Source organism: Lethenteron reissneri, chromosome 57 (genome assembly GCF_015708825.2).
Source record: "Lethenteron reissneri isolate LAM-NWPU_2019-01 chromosome 57, ASM1570882v1, whole genome shotgun sequence".
Lineage (NCBI taxonomy): Eukaryota > Metazoa > Chordata > Hyperoartia > Petromyzontiformes > Petromyzontidae > Lethenteron > Lethenteron reissneri.
In genome coordinates, this window is record NC_083835.1 from 8,889,110 (window position 1) to 8,912,471 (window position 23,362).

The 23,362-nt window shown below is 46.6% G+C and overlaps 1 protein-coding gene across 2 annotated transcripts in view; it reads left to right on the forward strand.

Moving 5' to 3' along the window:
• Positions 1–14,207: 14,207 nt before the first annotated feature.
• LOC133357299 (transcription initiation factor TFIID subunit 6-like) overlaps positions 14,208–23,362 on the forward strand; it is a 31,874-nt gene continuing 22,719 nt past the window's right edge. For both annotated transcript variants that reach the window (XM_061575176.1, XM_061575177.1), the window contains exons 1-4: positions 14,208–14,448; positions 17,897–18,078; positions 20,376–20,462; positions 21,760–21,913. In XM_061575176.1, the coding sequence (XP_061431160.1) occupies positions 17,923–18,078; positions 20,376–20,462; positions 21,760–21,913 (397 nt within the window). In that variant the 5' untranslated portion in view covers positions 14,208–14,448; positions 17,897–17,922. The remainder of the gene's footprint in view (positions 14,449–17,896; positions 18,079–20,375; positions 20,463–21,759; positions 21,914–23,362) is intronic.

The window sequence follows — 23,362 nt, forward strand, 5'->3', positions numbered from 1 at the left end:
CCTCACCTCACCTCACCCCCCCCCCCCCGTAGACCTCCTCACCACCTCACCCCCCCCCCCCCGTAGACCTCCTCACCACCTCACCTCACCTCACCCCCCTCGTAGACCTCCTCACCACCTCACCTCACCCCCCTCGGAGACCTCCGAGCCCCCTTCCACCGAGCCCCCCTCGTAGACCTCCTCACCACCTCACCTGACCCCCCTCGTAGACCTCCGAGCCCCCCTCCACCGAGCCCCCCTCACCACCCACCACCACGCGGCCCCCCCTTACTTCCCTGTAACTTTTTTCAAGTTGGGTGAAGATCGCCGCCACCACTACCACCACCACCAAACACCCCCCCTCCCTAAACAACGAATGTATTCAAAGCCACGCCACCCGCTGTGCCTATCACCACCACCACCACCAATTAACTCAGATGCCCTCACCACCACCAACTCGGCCACCACTACCACAACTAAACTAACTCGGCCTCACCACCACCAACTCAGGCGGCCACCACCACAACTCAACTAACTCGGCCTCACCACCACCACAACTAACGGCCTCACCACCGCCAACTCAGGCGGCCACCACCACCACAACTAAACTCAGGCGGCCACCACCACCACAACTAAACTAACTCGGCCTCACCACCACCACCACAACTAAACTAACTCACCACCACCACCACAACTAAACTAACTCTGCCTCACCACCACCACAACTAAACTACCTCACCACCACCACAACTAAACTACCTCACCACCACCACAACTAAACTAACTCACCACCACCACAACTAAACTACCTCACCACCACCACAACTAAACTAACTCACCACCACCACAACTAAACTACCTCACCACCACCACAACTAAACTAACTCACCACCACCACAACAAAACTACCTCACCACCACCACAACTAAACTAACTCACCACCACCACAACAACTAAACTAACACCACCACCACCAACACTAAACTAACTCTGCCTCACCACCACCACCACAACTAAACTAACTCACCACCACCACAACTAAACAAACACCACCACCACAACAACTAAACTACCTCACCACCACCACAACTAAACTAACACCACCACCACCACAACAACTAAACTACCTCACCACCACCACCACAACTAAACTAACACCACCACCACCACAACAACTAAACTACCTCACCACCACCACCGTCTCTGCCCGCGACCCAAAACCAACCCCAACATTGGGAGTGTGGGAGAGAGAATCGATTGTCGATTCGAGTCGGTTTATACGTTGCAGGAATCGATTCCGTTCCAGGGGAATGCGTTTGAGCGCTAAACCCCGCGCGTGCGAATCGGTTTAACGATTTGTCATCAATTCGATTTTTGCGAATCGATTTTAGTTGAGGCGGTGAAGCCGATTGTGGATGTGGTGCAGGAGCTGAGAATCGATCAAGCGATTTCATTGTTGTATTAGCGGGGGAATCGATTCTGTTGAAATGTGCTACAAGATTAAGCGCGCGTAGGGAATCGATTACCCAAGATTACCGATTACGCGTTTTCGATTCCATTTACAGTATTGTAATTCGCGGCTTTTAGGAATCGATTACCGAATTAATCGATTGGTGCATCGATTCCGCCGGTTCACTCGAGGACAGCTGATGGGAGGTCACCTGATGATGCCACTCGTAATTACGGGCGAAACGTCGTACTCCGATTGTATTTAATTTGATTTCTTTCTACGTGACATTACCGAAAGACATTTTTATTTAAAGATTTTGTGACTGCAGGGATTTATATTATTGTATCTTTTGGTAAAGTCACGTAGAAGGGAAATAATAAAAAATTCTCAGTTTAGTTAAATAGTTTAATTGAATAATTTAATTTACCTTTTTTTTTAGTTTAATATGATATTCTTGGTGCTTTCGGTAACGCCACGTAGAAGGGAAATAATAAAATAATAAAATTATCAGATAGTTTAGTTAAATAGTTTAATTTAATAATTTAATTTACCTTTTTTAAGTTTAATGATATTTTTGTTCTTTCGGTAAAGTCACGTAGAAGGGAAATAATAAAAAATAAAAAAATAAAAATTCTCAGATGGTTTAGTTAAATAGTTTAATTTAATAATTTAATTTACCTTTTTTTGTTTAATATGATATTCTTGGTTCTTTCGGTAAAGTCACGTAGAAGGGAGATAATAAAATATTCAAAATCAAACAATACAATTCTCAGATAGTTTAGTTAGTTTGATTTAATAATTTAATTTATCTTTGTTTTTTTAAGTTTAATATGATATTCTTGGTTCTTTCGGTAATGCCACGTAGAAGGGAAATATTAAAAATAAAACAATAAAATTATCAGATAGTTTAGTTAAATAGTTTAATTTAATAATTTAATTTAGCTTTTTTTGTTTAATATGATATTCTTGGTTCTTTCGGTAAAGTCACGTAGAAGGGAAATAATAAAAAGAAAACAATAAAATTATCAGATAGTTTAGTTAAATAGTTTAATTTAATAATTTAATTAACCTTTATTAAAGTTTAATATGATATTCTTGGTTCTTTCGGTAATGTCATGCGGAAGGGAAATAATAAAATATAAAAAATCAAACAATAAAATTATCAGATAGTTTAGTTAAATAGTTTAATTTAATAATTTAAATTACCTTTTTTGTTAGTTTAATATTATATTCTTGGATCTTTCGGTAAAGTCACGTAGAAGGGAAATAATAAAATATTAAAAAATTAAACAATAAAATTATCACGACGTTTCGATTGCAACACAAGCAATCATCATCAGGTGTGAAGACCACAGCAATAATGTTTTTTTTTCTAAACCGCCACTTTTTTCAACCGAAATAACTAAGAATATCATGTTAAACTTTTTTTTAAGGAAAATTAAATTATTAAATTAAACTATTTAACTAAACTATCTGAGAATTTAATTGTTTTTTATTTATTATTTTATTATTTCCCTTCAATGTGACTTTACCGAAAGAACCAAAAATATAATATTAAACTTTTTTTTTAAAAGGTAAATTAAAGTATTAAATCAAACTATTTAACTAAACTATCTGAGAATTTAATAGTTTTTTTTTATTATTTTATTATTTCCCTTCAATGTGACTTTACCGAAAGAACCAAAAATATAATATTAAACTTTTTTTTTAAAAGGTAAATTAAAGTATTAAATCAAACTATTTAACTAAACTATCTGAGAATATAATTGTTTTATTTATATTATTTTACTATTTCCCTTCTACGTGACTTTACCGAAAGAACCAAAAATATAATATTAAACTTTTTTTTAAAAAAGGTAAATTAAATTATTAAATTCAATTATTTAACTAAACTATCTGAGAATATAATTGTTTTATTTATATTATTTTACTATTTCCCTTCTACGTGACTTTACCGAAAGAACCAAAAATATAATATTAAACTTTTTTTTAAAAAAGGTAAATTAAATTATTAAATTCAATTATTTAACTAAACTATCTGAGAATGTAATTGTTTTATTTATATTATTTTACTATTTCCCTTCTACGTGACTTCACCGATATAATATTAAACTTTTTTTTTAAAAGGTAAATTAAATTATTAAATTCAATTATTTAACTAAACTATCTGAGAATGTAATTGTTTTATTTGTATTATTTTATTATTTCCCTTCTACGTGACTTTACCAACCAAGGATATTACCGACAGAGCCAAAGAGTAATTGTAAATGTTGTCGTGGGTTTAGGGGCCGTCCATAAATGACGTCACGCACCTAGGGGGTGGGGGGGGGGTCAGACATTTTGTGACGATGTGTGACGAGGGGGGGGGGGTGAGAAATGTGACGTCACATCAAAATGCCCAACTTTAAATAAATATAGACAACACGTTCTACTTAATTAAATAGACTTTTAATAAATGTTTTCTCCTACAACATCAGAGTGCAGCGCCACATTAAATACGCACTGCAATGACAATAGTTTAAAGCGATTTGAAGCATGTTCTATTTTTGGGGGGGGCAGGCAGAGCTTTGTGACGTCATATTTGAGGGGGGGGGGCCTGACTTTTTGTGATGCCGTGTGACGAAGGGGGGGGGGGGGGGTCAAAAATCGTCCAAAATCGCGTGACGTCGTTTTTTGTGAAAATTCCATCACAGTTCCTATGATCACTGTTTCAATGCTTTCATGGCTTTATTTTGGTGATTTTCGAAAAGTTTTTTGGTTTGGCCATATTTGTTTGGCCTTAATCTAAGTTGTCTTGTGGTTGTTGTTGTTGTTTGACTTGCATCCCACTGGGATTTTTTTGCACACATCGTTGGTGTGTACTGTTGTATGTGTTGTGATTATGAAATTTTGATGAAAATAATAAAAATTAATAATTTTCCGAAAAATGCGCAAATCGCATTAATTATGATAGTGTGTGTATTAATACGCATAAATTATGATAATGCGTGTAATTATATGCATAAATTATGATAATCACGGAGATAATCGTAGTAATTTATGCGGAGGCTTGCGATTATGTTAATGTGTGCAGTTATGATAATTTGCTTAGTTTCGTTTATCCAGAGTTATCAATCAGGATAACACGATTATCATAGATTCATTTACCGATTATCCTAGTGTGTGTTATAATATTTTAGGTCTCCATTTTCATATCTCATCACAGGATACAGTTGTCAAGAATAAGACAGTTTTGCATGGACTTGGAAGGAACACTCGATATGCTTCTGGATTACAATTTTATTCTAACAAGCACGTGACATTCTATCATGCAGGTCAAACATGCGTCAATAATTCATGGGCAAGATTATGCAATTAACTAATATGAACGACAAAAACTTATGCAGTTGTGACATTATGCAATTATGCAATATGAATAACGAAAACTCTTATGCATTTATGTAACTCGACGGCAGCAACTGCTTTGCACGATCAGTTGATATTGAACGCACCACCTCGAAATGGCAACCCTTTTTGAAACGAAAAGACAGTTTTTCTTTTAAAGTCTTATTCGTGTGCGTGCTGTGTGTGCGTTGTCCTCTCGTAATATTAATTGTGTCGTTAGCTTATGTGGTGTGGGAGGATACGAACAGCTCCTGCTGCTCCCTCGCTCGGCGTGTCGCTCGGCTTTTGCTCTCTCTCTCTCTCTCCACTGCTGGATTGAGCGGCGTTGGCACGATGTTCCTTGAAGAAACTTGCTTGCTTGGCGCTTGATGGTTCCGGGGGCTTGGTGCTGCTCGTGCGCTCTCTCTTTCTACTGCTAGATGACGAGTTGGCACGATGCTGTCCTTGAAGATGCTCGGTCGCTCGTGTCGCTCGTTGTCGCTCGATGGCGCGCGGTGGCGCACGGAGGCGCAAGGTGGGCACGGTCAGCGCTCGTTCAGCGATCTCCGCCTTTCCTGCGGGTTGTTCGCTGGTCGTCACTCTGACGAGGAGCGGTGCTTCGTTCGTGGCAGGGTGGACGTTGGCGTCTTTGTTGGCTTCACTCGCAGCTCTGCGACTCAGAGTAGCGATTCTTCTCAGGTGGTGCAGACCTCGGCTTTTAGCTACGCGTCGCTACTCCGCAAACCTCGTCATTCTGAATGACAGGAGCTTCTTCGTTGGCGGCGACAAGGAGAGATGGAGCCACAGCCCTGGAGATCTGTGATGGGGGCCAGAGCCCCTGTCGATCTGTGGTGGAGCCGAAGATGGGCTCGTAGCCCGGATGATATGTGTGTTGGAGCCGAAGCCCGGACGATATGTGATGGGGGCCAGAGCCCCTGACGAACTGTGATGGAGGCCAAAGCCCCTGTCGATCTCTGTGATGGGGGCCAGAGCCCCTGACGATCTGTGATGGAGGCCAGAGCCCCTGTCGATCTGTGATGGAGGCCAGAGCCCCTGTCGATCTGAGTTGTATGGATTTTCCTTCGGTTTATATCGGAAAATTCCACTCGGCTTCCCGAGTTGTTCAAAAGCTGTGTCATAAAACCTTCCTGTGGGGGTGGACCATCTGCGTCCGTGTGTGTGTCCGTCCGTGTGTTTCGCGTGCGTGTTTGTCCGTGTTGTGGGGAGACAAAGGCGGTTGTTTCCACGGTGGGAGCACCCGGCGCATGCGCTTATTTATTCGAAGACGTGTTAATTTCCTTTGAGCCATTGCCCCCTTTATGGGTGTCATTTCCTAGCTTGGTGCCTGTGTGTGGAGATCCTCTCGGAAAGACAAAGGCGGCCGTGTTGCTCGCTTCCCATGGGTGTTGTGTTTGGTTAATTTTGAGAGCCTTCTCCGCCCTTGATTCCTCTTCTACTTTAATTCCGTACTTATTATTTGACTTCTTGTGATTATTTAATCTGATATCCCGGCTTATCTTTGTTCAGAATATAATTATCTCTTACTCCATGGTGCCTGGTTCTGTGGTTTTTTTTTTTAACAAAACGATGTCCTGCTGACCCCCCCCCCCCCGCCTGCAATTCCCCCCCTCCCTTGTTCCTCTTGTGTGAATTTAGGGGAGTTTTTATTACCTTATTGCCCCCCCTTTCATGTCCTCTCTCCTTTGAAATGAGGTATGCGCGCATCTGTGGAAGTGTGGGGGCCTCTGTGGAAGTGTGGGGGCGTGTTCGTTCCCACGTGGCCGCGTCTATTAAAAAAAACGATATTATCTATGTTGGCAGAATAATTCTTTAAAAAAATTAATATTAAAAAAAAATAAAAAGGGGGCATATACACAACAGTCCGCCCTTTTGAAAATTATCAGGGGTCGATTTGGCCACTGGCGAATTTTCAAACAAAGTAATGCCCCCTTTTTATGTCATGCATCCCATCAGCCGCCCTTACTCTCGGCGGTTATTTCTTACGACGCGCGTGCACGTATTACAATCTTAACCTGGTTACATCTGAAATAAGCAAAGAAAATAACAACATGTTAACATTGATATTGCGTTACATCGGTTCTCATACATCATAACTCCGGCGAATATTCATTTTTGTTTTTGTTAAATCCTGGTTACATTTGAATTAAGCAAAGAAAATAACACACGTTAACATCGATATTGCGTTACATCGGTTCTCATACATCATAACTCTGACGAACATTCATTTTTGTTTTTGTTAAATCCTGGGAAACGCTAGGTAGCGGTTTCGAACGCATTTATGCGTTACCTTCCTCATGTTGCCTGGTTTACCACTTATCACTTTGATAATTTGATCACGGTTTTCGGGTTCGTTTTTGTAGTTTCCTCTCTCACTCTCTCGCGTCGTGGGAGTGTGTGGTGAAAAATTGTGCTGCACGTAACCAGAATTCGCGCACACGACCCACTTTGACACTTGGTTCGTGGCATTCGCTCTCTCTGCGATTACATGCACATTTGCCGAGTCAGTGTGTCGATTTAATTCTGTCCTTCGTAATGTTGCCCTCTTTGTTTTTACGAGTGTGTTGGATTTCAACACCATTCCCGATACGTCATGGACATTCGTCTCCATTTTAGCACTCCGATCCACATAATTTTTGGTTTCCCTTGGATATTTTCCATTCAAAGGCTCACGCCTGCGCTCCTCAGGGCGTGTCTCTGTGTTCTCTCTTTGTCTCTGCTGTCTGCTATCCACCGTCCGATCACTCTTCCATTCAGCCCTGTCACTTGCAGCCTGCTCAGGGTTTAACACCTCGGCGGGTGGGGCGCGTGTTGGCCGCTCGCTCGCACTCACTGTGGATGGTTCATCACGTATTTGGACCGCATTCTGTGTTATTCCTCTATTCCCTCCTGGTATAGCCGGTGGAGGAATTGGTCGGAATTGGATCGATTGTGTTTGACCTCCCATCCTGCGATTCTCCTGAATGTTCGCATCCATACCTCCGCGGTCTGTGTAACACCTTCCCGCTAGGTGGTTATCTTCCCATCTGTGTGCGTAATTTGAACCTTGCGTGTGTCGTGGGATGGGGTGTTGATATGGTTCTGCTCTGAACCTCTCCCTCCTGCGATTCTCGTACATTTTTAGCCCAGTATTTCTCCCATTTGGGTGCCAAATTTTTCCTGGATTGTTACCTCGCCATCTTTGTGGGTAATTTTGATCTTGTGTGTGTCGTGGCATGGGGTGTTGGTATGGTTCTATTCTGAACCTCCCCCTCCTGCGATTCTCCTGAATGTTCGGCTTTGTGCCGCTCTCATTCTCGTGCCAACCTCTCTCTGGGTTATTTTGCCATGTGTGCGTGCGTTTCTGCTCCGTCCTGCATGGTGGGACTGCTCGGTGATTTTTATTCCTCTCTGAGAGGCTGGGTTCCTCATCCCTCTCCCTGTGTTCTGGATCCGAATTATGATTCTTAGCTCTGTATAACCATGCCATGTACGCCTTGCTCTCTATGCGGCGTAAGGATGCGGTTTCTGGATTCAAAACCATTCTCACCCTTTCTGTAATCTCTGGGCTCAAGGATTCAAAAAACATAATTTTGAACATTTTATCTCCTTCGTGGTATTGATTCACATCGCCTGCGTAATAGGCTCTTTTAAATTGGACGAGGTAGTCACGTGGATCTTGGTCCATGCCCTGGGTCATCGATTTTACAGCATAAAACCCCTCAGTGAGTGTCGAATATTCTCCAAACTTCCGAATCACTGCCAGGCTCAGTTGTTTAAAATCATTTCTAACCTTGCGTGGCAGTGACTTTACCCATGGAATGGATTCTTTATGTAAGGTCCGTTTCAACAAACTCGCTTTTTCATCCCGTCTCCTCAGCCCTCTAATCATTGCCTCCTCTTCTACGGTTGCGATATGTGTGTGGATATCCATAGTCTTATTGTGGGGGTCAAAATCGGGAATTCTGACTAGAGCCTTGTCCATCAATTTAAGGGTTTTACTGGTGAATAGGTATTCCGAAAGTTGATCGCCGACAGCGTCATCATAAAACAAGTTATCATCAGGCAATCTGTCACTTTGGTCTGTGCCGTGTCGGGCGTGTTGCCATTTCCCTTCAGTTTTTGCCTCTGCCCTTAGTGGAGCATGTCCTGTCGACTTTATTTTAACATTTTTCCTCCCTCTCTCGAATTGTGAGGGTTTCCCTTTGTCAAGGATTTTTTGTTCGATATCCATAATTTTTGTGCGATCAATCCCTGGACTCTGTCCACGTACCCAAGAGTGTGATTTAATGTCACTTCCATATTTATTCTGTGGATCCACGTCTGTGAGTTTCGCTGGTGTCGCGAGCACTGATTTCTCTCCCGTTTCCTTTCCAAACTTTCCCTCATTCCACAATCCCTGTCTGTATGCCTGTGTGAGAAGGAATGAGTCCTGTCCTGCCTTCTCTGCAGTTTTTGCATCGTGTTCGCCTTCGTTACATTTTATCCAGTCAATTAGTTTCCCCCGAGGTGTGTTCGTGTTATCGATACAGCTCCCTTCCCATATGTCTCTCTGACTGTACTGCTTTGTAACAGATTGGTCGGTACGTTTAAATACGAGCTCCCCGTATCCCGTAACCCATTCAAAAATTATTCTTAATCCCAGCATCTCAAGGTGTGGCGGGAGTTACTTTGACATTCCCTTTCAGAGTGCATATAAAACAATTATCTCACAGAGTGTAGTCAATTCGACTCGAGCTATCTGTTATTTTCCGATTCAGAGTGCGTACCTCTAACACCATTTATCACAGGATGCAATTGGTTTGATACGATATTATCTTAATTCCACTGTCTCTGTTTTAACCTGCTATTCTGGGTTTTAACCTTAGAGGGCGTTTTTTGTTTTCCGCCCGTTCACAATTACCATGCAATGTTCGATCCTGATATTCTGGTTAACACGAAGTGATTCATTCCATCATCCATGCAAAACACTGTCTGTGAGAGATCCCGGACGACGCCGCCCATTATGTTGTATGTGTTGTGATTATGAAATTTTGATGAAAATAATAAAAATTAATAATTTTCCGAAAAATGCGCAAATCGCATTAATTATGATAGTGTGTGTATTAATACGCATAAATTATGATAATGCGTGTAATTATATGCATAAATTATGATAATCACGGAGATAATCGTAGTAATTTATGCGGAGGCTTGCGATTATGTTAATGTGTGCAGTTATGATAATTTGCTTAGTTTCGTTTATCCAGAGTTATCAATCAGGATAACACGATTATCATAGATTCATTTACCGATTATCCTAGTGTGTGTTATAATATTTTAGGTCTCCATTTTCATATCTCATCACAGGATACAGTTGTCAAGAATAAGACAGTTTTGCATGGACTTGGAAGGAACACTCGATATGCTTCTGGATTACAATTTTATTCTAACAAGCACGTGACATTCTATCATGCAGGTCAAACATGCGTCAATAATTCATGGGCAAGATTATGCAATTAACTAATATGAACGACAAAAACTTATGCAGTTGTGACATTATGCAATTATGCAATATGAATAACGAAAACTCTTATGCATTTATGTAACTCGACGGCAGCAACTGCTTTGCACGATCAGTTGATATTGAACGCACCACCTCGAAATGGCAACCCTTTTTGAAACGAAAAGACAGTTTTTCTTTTAAAGTCTTATTCGTGTGCGTGCTGTGTGTGCGTTGTCCTCTCGTAATATTAATTGTGTCGTTAGCTTATGTGGTGTGGGAGGATACGAACAGCTCCTGCTGCTCCCTCGCTCGGCGTGTCGCTCGGCTTTTGCTCTCTCTCTCTCTCTCCACTGCTGGATTGAGCGGCGTTGGCACGATGTTCCTTGAAGAAACTTGCTTGCTTGGCGCTTGATGGTTCCGGGGGCTTGGTGCTGCTCGTGCGCTCTCTCTTTCTACTGCTAGATGACGAGTTGGCACGATGCTGTCCTTGAAGATGCTCGGTCGCTCGTGTCGCTCGTTGTCGCTCGATGGCGCGCGGTGGCGCACGGAGGCGCAAGGTGGGCACGGTCAGCGCTCGTTCAGCGATCTCCGCCTTTCCTGCGGGTTGTTCGCTGGTCGTCACTCTGACGAGGAGCGGTGCTTCGTTCGTGGCAGGGTGGACGTTGGCGTCTTTGTTGGCTTCACTCGCAGCTCTGCGACTCAGAGTAGCGATTCTTCTCAGGTGGTGCAGACCTCGGCTTTTAGCTACGCGTCGCTACTCCGCAAACCTCGTCATTCTGAATGACAGGAGCTTCTTCGTTGGCGGCGACAAGGAGAGATGGAGCCACAGCCCTGGAGATCTGTGATGGGGGCCAGAGCCCCTGTCGATCTGTGGTGGAGCCGAAGATGGGCTCGTAGCCCGGATGATATGTGTGTTGGAGCCGAAGCCCGGACGATATGTGATGGGGGCCAGAGCCCCTGACGAACTGTGATGGAGGCCAAAGCCCCTGTCGATCTCTGTGATGGGGGCCAGAGCCCCTGACGATCTGTGATGGAGGCCAGAGCCCCTGTCGATCTGTGATGGAGGCCAGAGCCCCTGTCGATCTGAGTTGTATGGATTTTCCTTCGGTTTATATCGGAAAATTCCACTCGGCTTCCCGAGTTGTTCAAAAGCTGTGTCATAAAACCTTCCTGTGGGGGTGGACCATCTGCGTCCGTGTGTGTGTCCGTCCGTGTGTTTCGCGTGCGTGTTTGTCCGTGTTGTGGGGAGACAAAGGCGGTTGTTTCCACGGTGGGAGCACCCGGCGCATGCGCTTATTTATTCGAAGACGTGTTAATTTCCTTTGAGCCATTGCCCCCTTTATGGGTGTCATTTCCTAGCTTGGTGCCTGTGTGTGGAGATCCTCTCGGAAAGACAAAGGCGGCCGTGTTGCTCGCTTCCCATGGGTGTTGTGTTTGGTTAATTTTGAGAGCCTTCTCCGCCCTTGATTCCTCTTCTACTTTAATTCCGTACTTATTATTTGACTTCTTGTGATTATTTAATCTGATATCCCGGCTTATCTTTGTTCAGAATATAATTATCTCTTACTCCATGGTGCCTGGTTCTGTGGTTTTTTTTTTTAACAAAACGATGTCCTGCTGACCCCCCCCCCCCCCGCCTGCAATTCCCCCCCCTCCCTTGTTCCTCTTGTGTGAATTTAGGGGAGTTTTTATTACCTTATTGCCCCCCCTTTCATGTCCTCTCTCCTTTGAAATGAGGTATGCGCGCATCTGTGGAAGTGTGGGGGCCTCTGTGGAAGTGTGGGGGCGTGTTCGTTCCCACGTGGCCGCGTCTATTAAAAAAAACGATATTATCTATGTTGGCAGAATAATTCTTTAAAAAAATTAATATTAAAAAAAAATAAAAAGGGGGCATATACACAACAGTACGGTGCTTTTTCTGCAACATTTTGCTGTCTTTTCTTGGATTTTCTGTTTGTACTTAGTCACATATTCACTTTAAGATGTTTTTTTTCATCTTTTTTTTAATTTTTGTTTGTTGCGGTTGCACCCGATTCAAGAGCCGAATGGCTCACAGGGTTATACCTTTCGATTTAAAGCTTTCGTGACTGCAGGGATTCATCTTCTTGGTTCTTTCGGTAAAGTCACGTAGAAGGGAAATAATAGAATAAAAAGAATAAAACATAATGTTTTATTTTTATATAAGAAAAAAATAAAAGTTTTATTTTTATTATTTTATTATTTCCCTTCTACGTGACTTTACCGAAAGAACCAAGAAGAGGGCTATACCTAATCAATGAACTTGAACTTGATTTAAAGTTGCGGATTTTGATGTGACGTCACATTTCTCAACCCCCCCCCCCTCGTCACACATCGTCACAAATGTCTGACCCCCCCATCCCCTAGGTGAGTGACGTCATTTATGGACGGCCCCATATATTATAGTATCTATTTTAATGATCTGTTTCGTGAGGTTAACTTTCATTTACTACACTTTGCACTCCTATAATTGTTGCTTGTTGTTACTTTCTGAGCCGCCCCCACCGGAACGCCTGTTGAAAAGAGCTTCACAGATCTTCGGATTTCTCCAGTCTCAATGAAAGATTCTGATTCCTCGGCCATTCTCGATTATCCGTTCGTTAAGCATCGATAATAAAAGATCAATGAATTCGAATCGATTGCCGGGGATGATCGGATTTCTCCAGTCTCAATGAAAGATTCTGATTCCTCGGGCCTCGGCCATTCTCGATTATCCGTTCGTTAAGAATCGATTATAAAAGATCAATGAATTCGAATCGATTGCCGGGATTATTCAGAGGCGGGCGAGGGAGTCTCTGATTGGGCACCTCGTGAAACCACGTGGGTTGACGAAAGGGAGGGGGGTAGAAGGGGTGTGTGGGGGGAGGAGTTGAAGGGGGCGTGGCAGGGGGGGTAAGGGGGGTGGGGTAGGGGGGGGCGTTGTAGGGGGGCGGGGTAGGGGGCGGGGCAGGGGGGTAAGGGGGGTGGGGGGCGTTGTAGGGGGTGGGGTAGTAAGGTGTAGAGGGGGGCGGGGCAGGGGGGTGTAGGGGGGGTGGGGTAGGGGGGGGTAAGGGGGGTGGGGCAGGGGGGTGGGGTAGGGGGGGTAAGGGGGGCGGGGCAGGGGGGGGGCGTTGTAGGGGGGTGGGGTAAGGGGGGGCGGGGTAGGGGGCGGGGCAGGGGGGTAAGGGGGGCGGGGCAGGGGGGGGTAAGGGGGGCGGGGCAGGGGGGGGTAAGGGGGGGGGGTAAGGTGGGCGGGGTAGGGGGGGGTAAGGGGGGCGGGGTAGGGGGGGTAAGGGGGGCGGGGTAGGGGGGGGCGTTGTAGGGGGTGGGGTAGTGAGGTGTAGAGGGGGGCGGGGCAGAGGGGTAAGGGGGGGCGGGTTGAGGGTGGTGTTGTAGGGGGGCGGGGTAAGGGGTGGGGTAGAGGGGGGCGGGTTGAGGGTGGCGTTGTAGGGGGGCGGGGTAGAGGGGGGTAAGGGGGGCGGGGCAGGGGGGTAGAGGGGGGCGAGGTAGGGGGGAGCAGGGGGGCGGGGTAGGGGGGTAAGGGGGGTGGGGTGGGGCAGGGGGGCGGGGCAGGGGGGGTGGGGTAGGGGGGCGGGGCAGGGGGGGTAAGGGGGGCGGGGCAGGGGGGGTATGGGGGGCGGGGTAGGGGGGGGTAAGGGGGGTGGGGCAGGGGGGTAAGGGGGGTGGGGCAGGGGGGGTATGGGGGGCGGGGTAGGGGGGGGTAAGGGGGGTGGGGCAGGGGAGGGTAAAGGGGGCGGGGTAGGGGGGGTAAGGGGGGCGGGGCAGGGGGGGTAAGGGGGGCGGGACGAGGAGCGGGGTCGGGGGGAGGGGGAAGTGGCGGAGGGAGGGGCGGTTTATGGCGGCCATCTTGCTCAGGGCTGAGTTCCCATTGGACAGTAAATGAGCAGCTGATGACGTCACTGCCCCCCCCCCCTACCTAAGATGGCCGATGAAGGGGGCCAGGAAACCCACGGGCTATTGTTGATGGGGACGGTCGGCCCCGATTATTTTACGCGGGTTAAAGTGTTTTGTTAAATGTGAAACGGAATAAAAAATGTTGTTTTAAAATAGATATAAAATTAGGTTTTCTACAGACGCCAAGCGAAGGTATATACGACGTATCAAGGAAAACCATTCGGAGGTTTGTCCACGTCCGATCGGATTCAACATAAACTCGGTAAGAAAGCCCCGATTTTAAACGTTTTTTAACAATCAAATTAACACTAACGCTCGCTAGCCATTGTTTCCTACGTATACATCATCATTATTTCAGACGATGTGTTAATTTTGGTGTGTTGCATTACAAGGGAGGGGTGGGCTGTGAGATTAGCGTCGGCCTTCATTTAGCAGTGGATAGAACAAAGCTGAGGCTTTTACACCATTGGAACCTCATTTGGCAGTAAAAAAGATAATTGTTTTTTTACCTTTCAATCTGACTACAAAACTGACACCTTTTTACAAGGAGTCATGTTTGCATAGACCACAATACCTGCAGTCATTTCTTGCATCCTCTGTCTTGTCATGCCGATATGCTCAAGTAGTGTCACATTATAGTGTAGTGTACAACGTAGTGTATAGTAGTGTATGGTGTAGTGTACAACGTAGTGTATAGTAGTGTATAGTAGTGGATGGTGTAGTGTATAGTGTAGTGTATAGTAGTGGATGGTGTAGTGTATAGTGTAGTGTATAGTAGTGGATGGTGTAGTGTATAGTGTAGTGTATAGTAGTGTACAACGTAGTGTATAGTAGTGGATGGTATAGGGATATCATCACGATCCATGGGCAGATAGCCAACGGTGGTTTCCATTTCACATTTAGTAATTTCTTGCATCCACTTTCCTCTGTCTTGTAGTGCCAGCATGCTCAAGTAGTGCCACATCATAGTGTATCGTATAGTATATAGCCAAGTTATAGTGGTGTAGTGTATAACGTAGTGTATATTGTAGTGTATAGTGTAGTACATCATCACCACTATCCATGGGGAGATATCTCCCGTGGTGTCAACTGCAGGTTTCGTTTATTGTTCCCACTTTCCTCTGGCTCGTAGTGCCAATATTGCTCAAGTAGTGGCCACATTTTTCTGGCACCGAACCCTCCTTGTGATCTCGTCGTTGTCAACCCATTCTCTGTCAGCAGGTCTTCCTCTATACGCTTTGGTTCTTTCGGTAAAGTCACGTAGGTAGAAAATAAAATAACTACCTACGTGACTTTACCGAAAGAACCAAAGAGTATGGATTCCTGCAGTCACGAAACATTCAAATCAAGGTCTTCCTCTCTTTCCCGGTTCCTTCAATTGTTTGCAAACCACACACTTTACATTTTCCTGTTGTCCATCCTAACTCAATGTGTCTAAACAGTGCCGGGTACCTTGTCATCATTGCCTGCATCATCATCATCATCTACAGGTCGTCTTCTTCGATGGTTCAACCATTATCATCTACGTTGGGGCATTCTTTGGGTCCAGCTTAGATGCAGCAGCAGTATCCTTCTGTAGTGTTGTAAAGGACGGACTTCTAAACTTCTTTATGGCACACACTGTTTATTGTCTTAGTACACAGTCCCTATCACACAAAGGGGTATATGGTCCCCTCACCCGTTACCCTGAGGAGACACAGCCTCCGGACCTTGCAGGCTGTCTAATCTCCCTGCTCTCCCAGTGTCCTCTGGCTGGACCTAGGAGATCTCTCCCCGACCACTGGTGACTCTGAGCCCTTGCCCTGACAAGGGCTGGAGGGCTTGGTCCAGGGTCCTAGATGTCTTCGGCCGACTTGGGTCTTCGTGTAGCAGAACTGGCCAAGAGCTCTCAGCGCTCCGGCTTTTATACCTGTTCGTGGCCGGGTTGTCCAATCCCCGGCCACCTTGTGGGACCCTCCGATTGGTCCTTCCCAATCTGGCGTTTGGATCCTACCTCACCCCATTTGACCCTGACCGTTTGATTGAGCGGGAAAACCTTGTTTACGATCCGCTCTCTCAGTTTACGAACAGCGAGTAGTTAACAGCACTACACTTCTGTAGCAGTGCCAATGTTACAGAAGGACACTGCTGCTTTGAGTGGCCATGTCTCATCTCTGTCGGTCTTTTTTTATTACACGCTTTCTTCTAACTCACTCTGTCTGTTGTTGTCGTTGTCGTATCCTCAAATGTTGTAACTCACTTTTAACCCACTTCCCAATGTGGTATCGACTGCAAACTTGGTATACGTATGTCATACTGATGACAAAACTATATTTTATAAAAAAAACTATCTTTTTACACGCTTTTTTTAACACAATATGTCTGTTGTTGTCGTTGTATTGTCAAATCTTGTATGTATTTGCTAAATGTATTTGTCTACATCATGGGACCTCCTTTGCCAGTACCAAAATGTACTAATAGGGTTTTTCCCCTTTTTCTGGCAACAAAACTGACACCTTTTTCAAGGAATCATGCTTACATTAACCAGCTGTTTTAGACTAATTTCAGGGTGCTGATTCCAAATCTGATCTCAGATTTGCTCTATCACATCTCATTTTATGCTATCGGCATACCCCATTTTCATTGATTTTACCCGAAATTACCTCTGTCACTTATGATTGCAAGTTGTTGCGAGTCAGTGACTGCTTTAGTGTTAAAATATGGTGCTGTATTTTTAGGATAGTGTGTTTATAATATAATTTTATGTAGATATCCACATCTATTTAATATTTTTCTTCTGCAGTATTTATTGAAAATGCAATATTTGATATCTCAAAAACCTGATGTGATAGACAAAAACTGATGCCAGATTTGGAATCGGCACCCCAAAATTACCTTAAAACCGTTGGAATACCTTATGCCAGGAAAAGTGTGTTGACCAGTGTTATTCTAGATGAATTCTGTAAAAGAAAACTCTATATTTCAAGAGCTGCAATGCGTGTCCTTACTAGATAACGTCACGAAGCAATCCTAAAAGAGCCGCATGCAGCTCCAGAGCTGCCGGTTGCCAACTCCTTGTTCTAGAGACACTGTCTGTTCCACTTGTGTATGACAGACATAGCTTCATTGCACACAAAGTGCTTACGACAAATGAGCCACACTGCCTTGCTGATTTCGTCAAGGAGCCTGAACCATCGCATGAACTCCGGTCATCCTCGCAGCGTCGGCCTTTGGCTGGCTATCGAACAAAGGCGGCGGGGACACTGCATCTCGCGCTTTTACAGATATGCATCTGCCGCCGTCTGGAACACTCGTCCTTCTGATATTAGGAAGCCAGATTCAGAATCTTTATTTGTACTGGAGGAATCCGATGAGTTGTAAAGCTCTTTTTCACAGATGTCCGGTAGGGTGAGTCAGAAAGCCACTGGAGCAATGCACTTTAAAATCTAAATTGAAAACTAATTTCTTCAGACTCTTAGTTCTTTCAGTAAAGTCACGTAGGTAAAAATGAAATAAAAATTAATAAAAATAAAACAATAAAAATCACGACGTTTCTTCAGTTTCGTTTATTGTCCTTCCCCCACACCGCCGGTTGGCAACGTACGGTGCGAACAAAGTTCAACATACATCCTTGCCTCCCCATTTCCCTGTACCCCCTGCCCCTCCTATCTCCCTGTAACCCTTGCCACCCCCCCCACGCCACCCCCGTCTGTCCGTGCGTTGTCGCGTAGCGCGGCTGTGCTTGGCACGAGGGGCGATGGCGGAGGAGAAGAAGTCGCGCGTGAGCGGCACGCTGCTGCCCGTCGAGTCGGTGAAGCTCATCGGCGAGTCCGTGGGACTCGCGCAGATGTCGGAGGACGCGTGTCAGCTGCTCGCAGAGGAGGTTGGCTTCCGACTCAAGGAGCTGTCGCAGGTGAGGGGGCCAGACGTTCGCTCTTTAATCCCCTTTAATCCCCTTTCCGAGATGTCTGTCAGCAACTGGCAGGGTAGGTGTCCCGTTCACCGCCAAATCTCGGAACGTGCAAGCGGCTCGGTTAATTTTAGTTGGCGAGGCGTAGCGCCGTTGTTTTTAAAGACGTTGTTACTCGCCGCAGAGAACTGTTGCGACACGACCGCCACTACTCTATGATAGCTGGCACCGCACTTTGCCACACGCCCTCTCGTACGGCCTTCTGGGAGTCTCGGTACGTCTTCTAACCTGAAGATGTGCCGATGGAGTTATTTTATCATTAGACCCTCCTTTGCGAGTACTAAAATATAATAATAGGGTTTTTTCACTTTTTTTTTCACGCCTTTTGGCGTCCTCTGGTCTAGCACCAATTGAGACGAGGCTCAAAAGAAAGCCGTCTCTGGTGTGGACCAATCAGTTTTAAGGACAATGCGTATATTATCAGAGTGTGTTATTTTGTTTGCATTTTGACCACAAGCATTGTGGTTAATCCACACACGATTCCTTGTGTTATGGTGCAAACTACGACGGGGAGGCAGGTGAGTTGTATGGGGCTCACGCCAAGTTTATTTGGGGCTTACGCCTAACAAGGGACGCCCTAGACTATACTCCTCAGGGGATACGGGTCCTGGGGATGCTACCACCCCGGCTATCTGACAGAGGTCACAACCGGGTAACCGATAAATGTACCCTACCCGATACCCGGCTACTCGTACCCAGCTGGGTACGGGTAGCCGTTTGCGACCCTGGTGCGGGTACGGGTACGGGTAGGCCGTGAATCACTGGTGAGTAACCGTTTGTCACTCATTTCGGGTAGGGTATGGGTACGGGTAGGGAACGGCTACCCGTACCTGGCCGGGTACGGGTACCCATTTGCGACCCTGGTGCGGCCAGGTACGGGTACGGGTAGGCCGTGAGTCACTGGTGAGTAACCGTTTGTCACTCATTTCGGGTAGGGTTGGGGTACGGGTAGGGAATGGCTACCCGTACCTGGCCGGGTACGGGTACCCATTTGCGACCCTGGTGCGGCCGGGTACGGGTAAGGAATCAAAACCCGTTTGCGACCTCTGCTTTCTGGGCTCTCCTCCCTGCACCGGCCGAGGGCGAACCGCACTTCGGCCGGTCGGGTGAGTAGCCACCCTTAGCCTCGTGTCAGAGCTACGCTACCCCGGGTCCCAACCTGCAACCTCTCCCGTTCCCGGCTCCCACCACGACCCCTCTTACGTCACGTGCTTCCCCCTAAATACCCCCCTGGGACATGACGTTACCGTCCCCCAGGGTCTCCCCGTGACGTCACTCACTGCTCCTCTACACTTGTAAAAAGGTTTCAGTTTTGTTGCCAGAAAAAAAGGGGAAAAACCCCTATTATTATTATTGGAGTTATTTTATTTTGGTGTTCTCACGATTCCGGAACGGAATGACGTACACGTACATCATCAGAATGGAAAAGGGTTAATTAGTTTAGAATAAAACTAAAACTAAATTTTTTTATTTTTTACCAGGTAAGTAGCTCTTTTTCAGAAGCAACCTGGCCACAAATGATCGTACAATTTAGTGGCTTATCATCGGGCATGCGACTAACACGGTTAGGCTACGTGCAAAATAATTTCAACATACATCCGTGTGGAAACTTATAGGAGCCGAATACTTTAAACGCACGTTGATTCTAAATGTGGAGGGAAAATACCGGAGGACACGGAGAAAAACCCACGCGACCATGCGGAGAGAGACATCCGAACTCCAGATATACAGCAGCAGGCGTCAGGGTCAGGACTGAACCCACGACCTCCTGCATACCAGGCGAGGTAGTTAACATCTCGCGGCTGCAGCAGGAGTGTTGATGGTTATGTTGTACCATTTTAACCTCCTTTGCCAGTAGCTTACCCCGAGCTCTCATACTCTGATGGTGCATTGTCTTTGAGTTGTACGCCTTTTGGCGCTATCTGGTCCAACACCATGTGAGACTAGGCTCGAAGAAAAGCTGTCTCGGGTGTGGAACAATCAATTTCAAGGACAGTGCATACATTATCAGAGTTGTGTTTTTTGTTTGCATCCCGACCGCAGGTATTGTGGTCAATGCAAACATGACTCCTTGTAAAAAAGGTGTCGGTTTTGTTGCCAGATAAAAGGGTGAAAAAACAATTATCGGTTATGCTGTAATTGATGGTGATGAGAATGTTGACGCTGCTTTTGGTGTTGATCATGCTGATACCGATTACTCCCTTGCAGTATTTGCTATTGTCGATGTTGGTGATGTGCAGGAAGCGGCCAAATTCATGCGCCATGGCAAGCGGAAAAAACTGAGCACATCCGACCTCGACCACGCCCTGAAGATACGCAACATTGAGGTAGGTGTGCGCGTGTGTCTCTGTGTAGCGGTTGACGCGTTGTGCTACGAACATGGCGATCTGACTTCGACTCCAGCTCACGGCCAATATCGGTGACGATTATCTGAACCGCTCTTGGGCCTCCCCTAGGTCGACTCGGCCTCAAATGACTACCTGGTGCAGAGCGTAAAGACATCACCACTGAGGAGACAAAGGCGGCTGGGTGTGGTGCTGGCCACCCGCCCCCTCGTGTGCTGTGCCGGCCTTCATAGGTGCTCCCTAACAGCACTTGCCCCAACAGTTTGTTGAGGCTACACGGGGGATCTTTGTTTTTGTGCCTGCGTGAGCGGTAGTGCAGCGGTTAGCGCGCTGCGCGATAAATCCGGTGACCCGAGTTCGTTTCCTGCTCACGGCCAACACCAGTGACGAACCGGTCCTAGGCCTCCCCTAGGACAACTCCGCCTCAAATCAGTACCTGGTGTGATGTGTAAACATCCCCACTAGGGAGACAAAGGTGGCAGCTGGACGTGGTGCTGGCCACTCACCCCCTCGTGTGCCTTGCTGGCCTTCATAGTTGCTACTCGCTAACAGCACTTGCCCCGAGAGGTTGGTGATGCTATATGGGTGATTTTTGTCTTGTGTCTGTGTGCACCTGCTTGTGTGTCGGTGCTTATGGATGTTAGTTTACGTGAGCCAGCCTTTCCGTGTGTTTATGCACGTGTGAGGTGGTGCATCTGCAAGTCATCTCGGTCAACCCGTGGCATCTGGGTCTGTCCATGACCTCCTGCCAGTGGGCGTTCGACACTTCACGTGGTCTTAAAGTGCACATAGCCTGGCACAAGCGTCGTTGTGACGTCACTGCAACTTAATGGCGCATGGCGGTTGTTGTATAAGCCAGCACTACGAACCTGGCGACCTGGTTTCGATTCCCGCTCATGGACAACACCAATGACGATTATATCTGAACTGGTATATTTTAGTAACTGGTGAAAAAATATAGATTGGTGTTTGTGTGCTCACCTGCCTGCGCACATGCGTGTGTTTGCGTGTGCTAGCATGTGCTTGCGTGTGTGTGTGTGTGTGTTCATGCTGCCCTTCATAGGTGCTACTCGCTAACGATTCTAGCCCCAACAGTTTGTTACGGCTATACGGGGGATCTTTGTGTTAATCGTCGTGTGTGTGTGTGTGTGTGCGTGTTCGCGTGTGTGTGCGTGTGTGTGTGTGTATGTGTGTGTGCGTGTGTGTGTGTATGTATGTGTGTTGTGTGTGTGTGTATGTGCGTGTGTGTGTGTATGTGTGTGTGTGTTCGCGTGTTCAGCCCCTGTACGGGTTCCAGTCGGCCGAGTTCATCCCGTTCCGCTACGCGAGCGGAGGAGGGCGGGAGCTGTTCTTCTACGAGGAGCAGGAAGTGAACCTGAGCGACATGATCAACACGCCGCTCCCGCGCGTGCCACTCGACATCAGCCTCAAGGGTGGGCAGGGGAGCCCCCCCCACACGCACGCACCCCCCCCCCCCCCCGCCCCAAAACAAAAGACAAAGGTCCCCCGTGTAGCCTGAACAGACTGTTGGGGCAAGTGCTGTTAGCGAGTAGCACCTATGAAGGCCGGCACGGCACACGAGGGGGTGGGTGGCCAACACCACGCCCGGCCACCTTTGTCTCCCCGGTGGCGATGTTTACACCGCACCAGGTACTCATTTGAGGCTGAATCGACCTAGCGGAGGCCCAGGACGTCACTTGGTGTCAGTGATAATCGTCACGGGAGAGAGGAGGACGTGGATTAGAGGAAGTTCGCGGGTTAATGGCATCGTTTAAAGCGTTTAAGGGATGTGAGTGGGCTTTGGTAGGTAGACATCGGGGCCACTAGCGGCGATGCCAGGCGGCTGGGACGAACGACTCGGCGGCAGCTGAGGTTGATGGAACTCGTCGGGATAAGACGCCCCACCCAGGAGACGGAGCGATGAAATCGGCCCGTGTGCGGGGTGCTCAGGGGGATATTCACGTAATGGCCACTGGAGTTGGTGGCTGTGAGCGGGAATCTAACTCGGGTCGCCTGGTTCGTACCGCTCCCCTCCAGAAGATAAAGGCCCCCATATAGCCTTTAACTGACTTGGGGCAAGTGCTGTTAGCGAGCACCTATAAAGGCCGGCACGGCACACGAGGGGGTGGGTGGCCAACACCACCCCCGACCGCCTTTGTCTACCCCAGTGGCTATGTTAGCACATTGCACCAGGTACTCATTTGAGGCTGAGTCGACCTAGAGGAGGCCCAGGACCGATTCAGATAATTGCCACTGGTGTTTACCCTAAGCTCCCGCATACACACACGCGCCGCACGCGCACTGCACAAGTGTTTAGTCGTGAAGGTCATCGTCACGTTCATAACGAGTGGTGGAAGCGGTGTTACGGCTCTCTGTACGCGCTCTACGAAGGATGTCACCGCGACTGTCACCGCTGTGAAGTGTTTATCACTCGTGGCGAGCGCAATGCGTCATCGACATCGCGATCGGCAGTCGAGTGCATCATATAGACACTGGATCTATGCATGTGGAACTTTAGCACCTGATGTAGCCAACCGTGTGCATTGGAGGTACGGGGCAAGGACAAAAACGTAAACACAAAAAAAAATACTTTACATACTCTAAATAAGTAATATTTTGAAAAACTTTTTTTTGAACACGCTTTAATGAAATGTACCGTACTAGTAATGGATGAAATCTACGACTCCAGGAAGTGGCCCCAAAGCTTGCCACAACGTAAGGGAGCATGGTGATTTACAGCCAATGTTAGTTGAGCGTGGACAATTAGACCCAATGCGAAACATAACATATAAAAAAGATTGTTTACAAAAAAATATATTTTTTATGATAGAATATAGTATTGTCATCAGTATGACATAAGTATACCAAGTTTGCAGTCGATA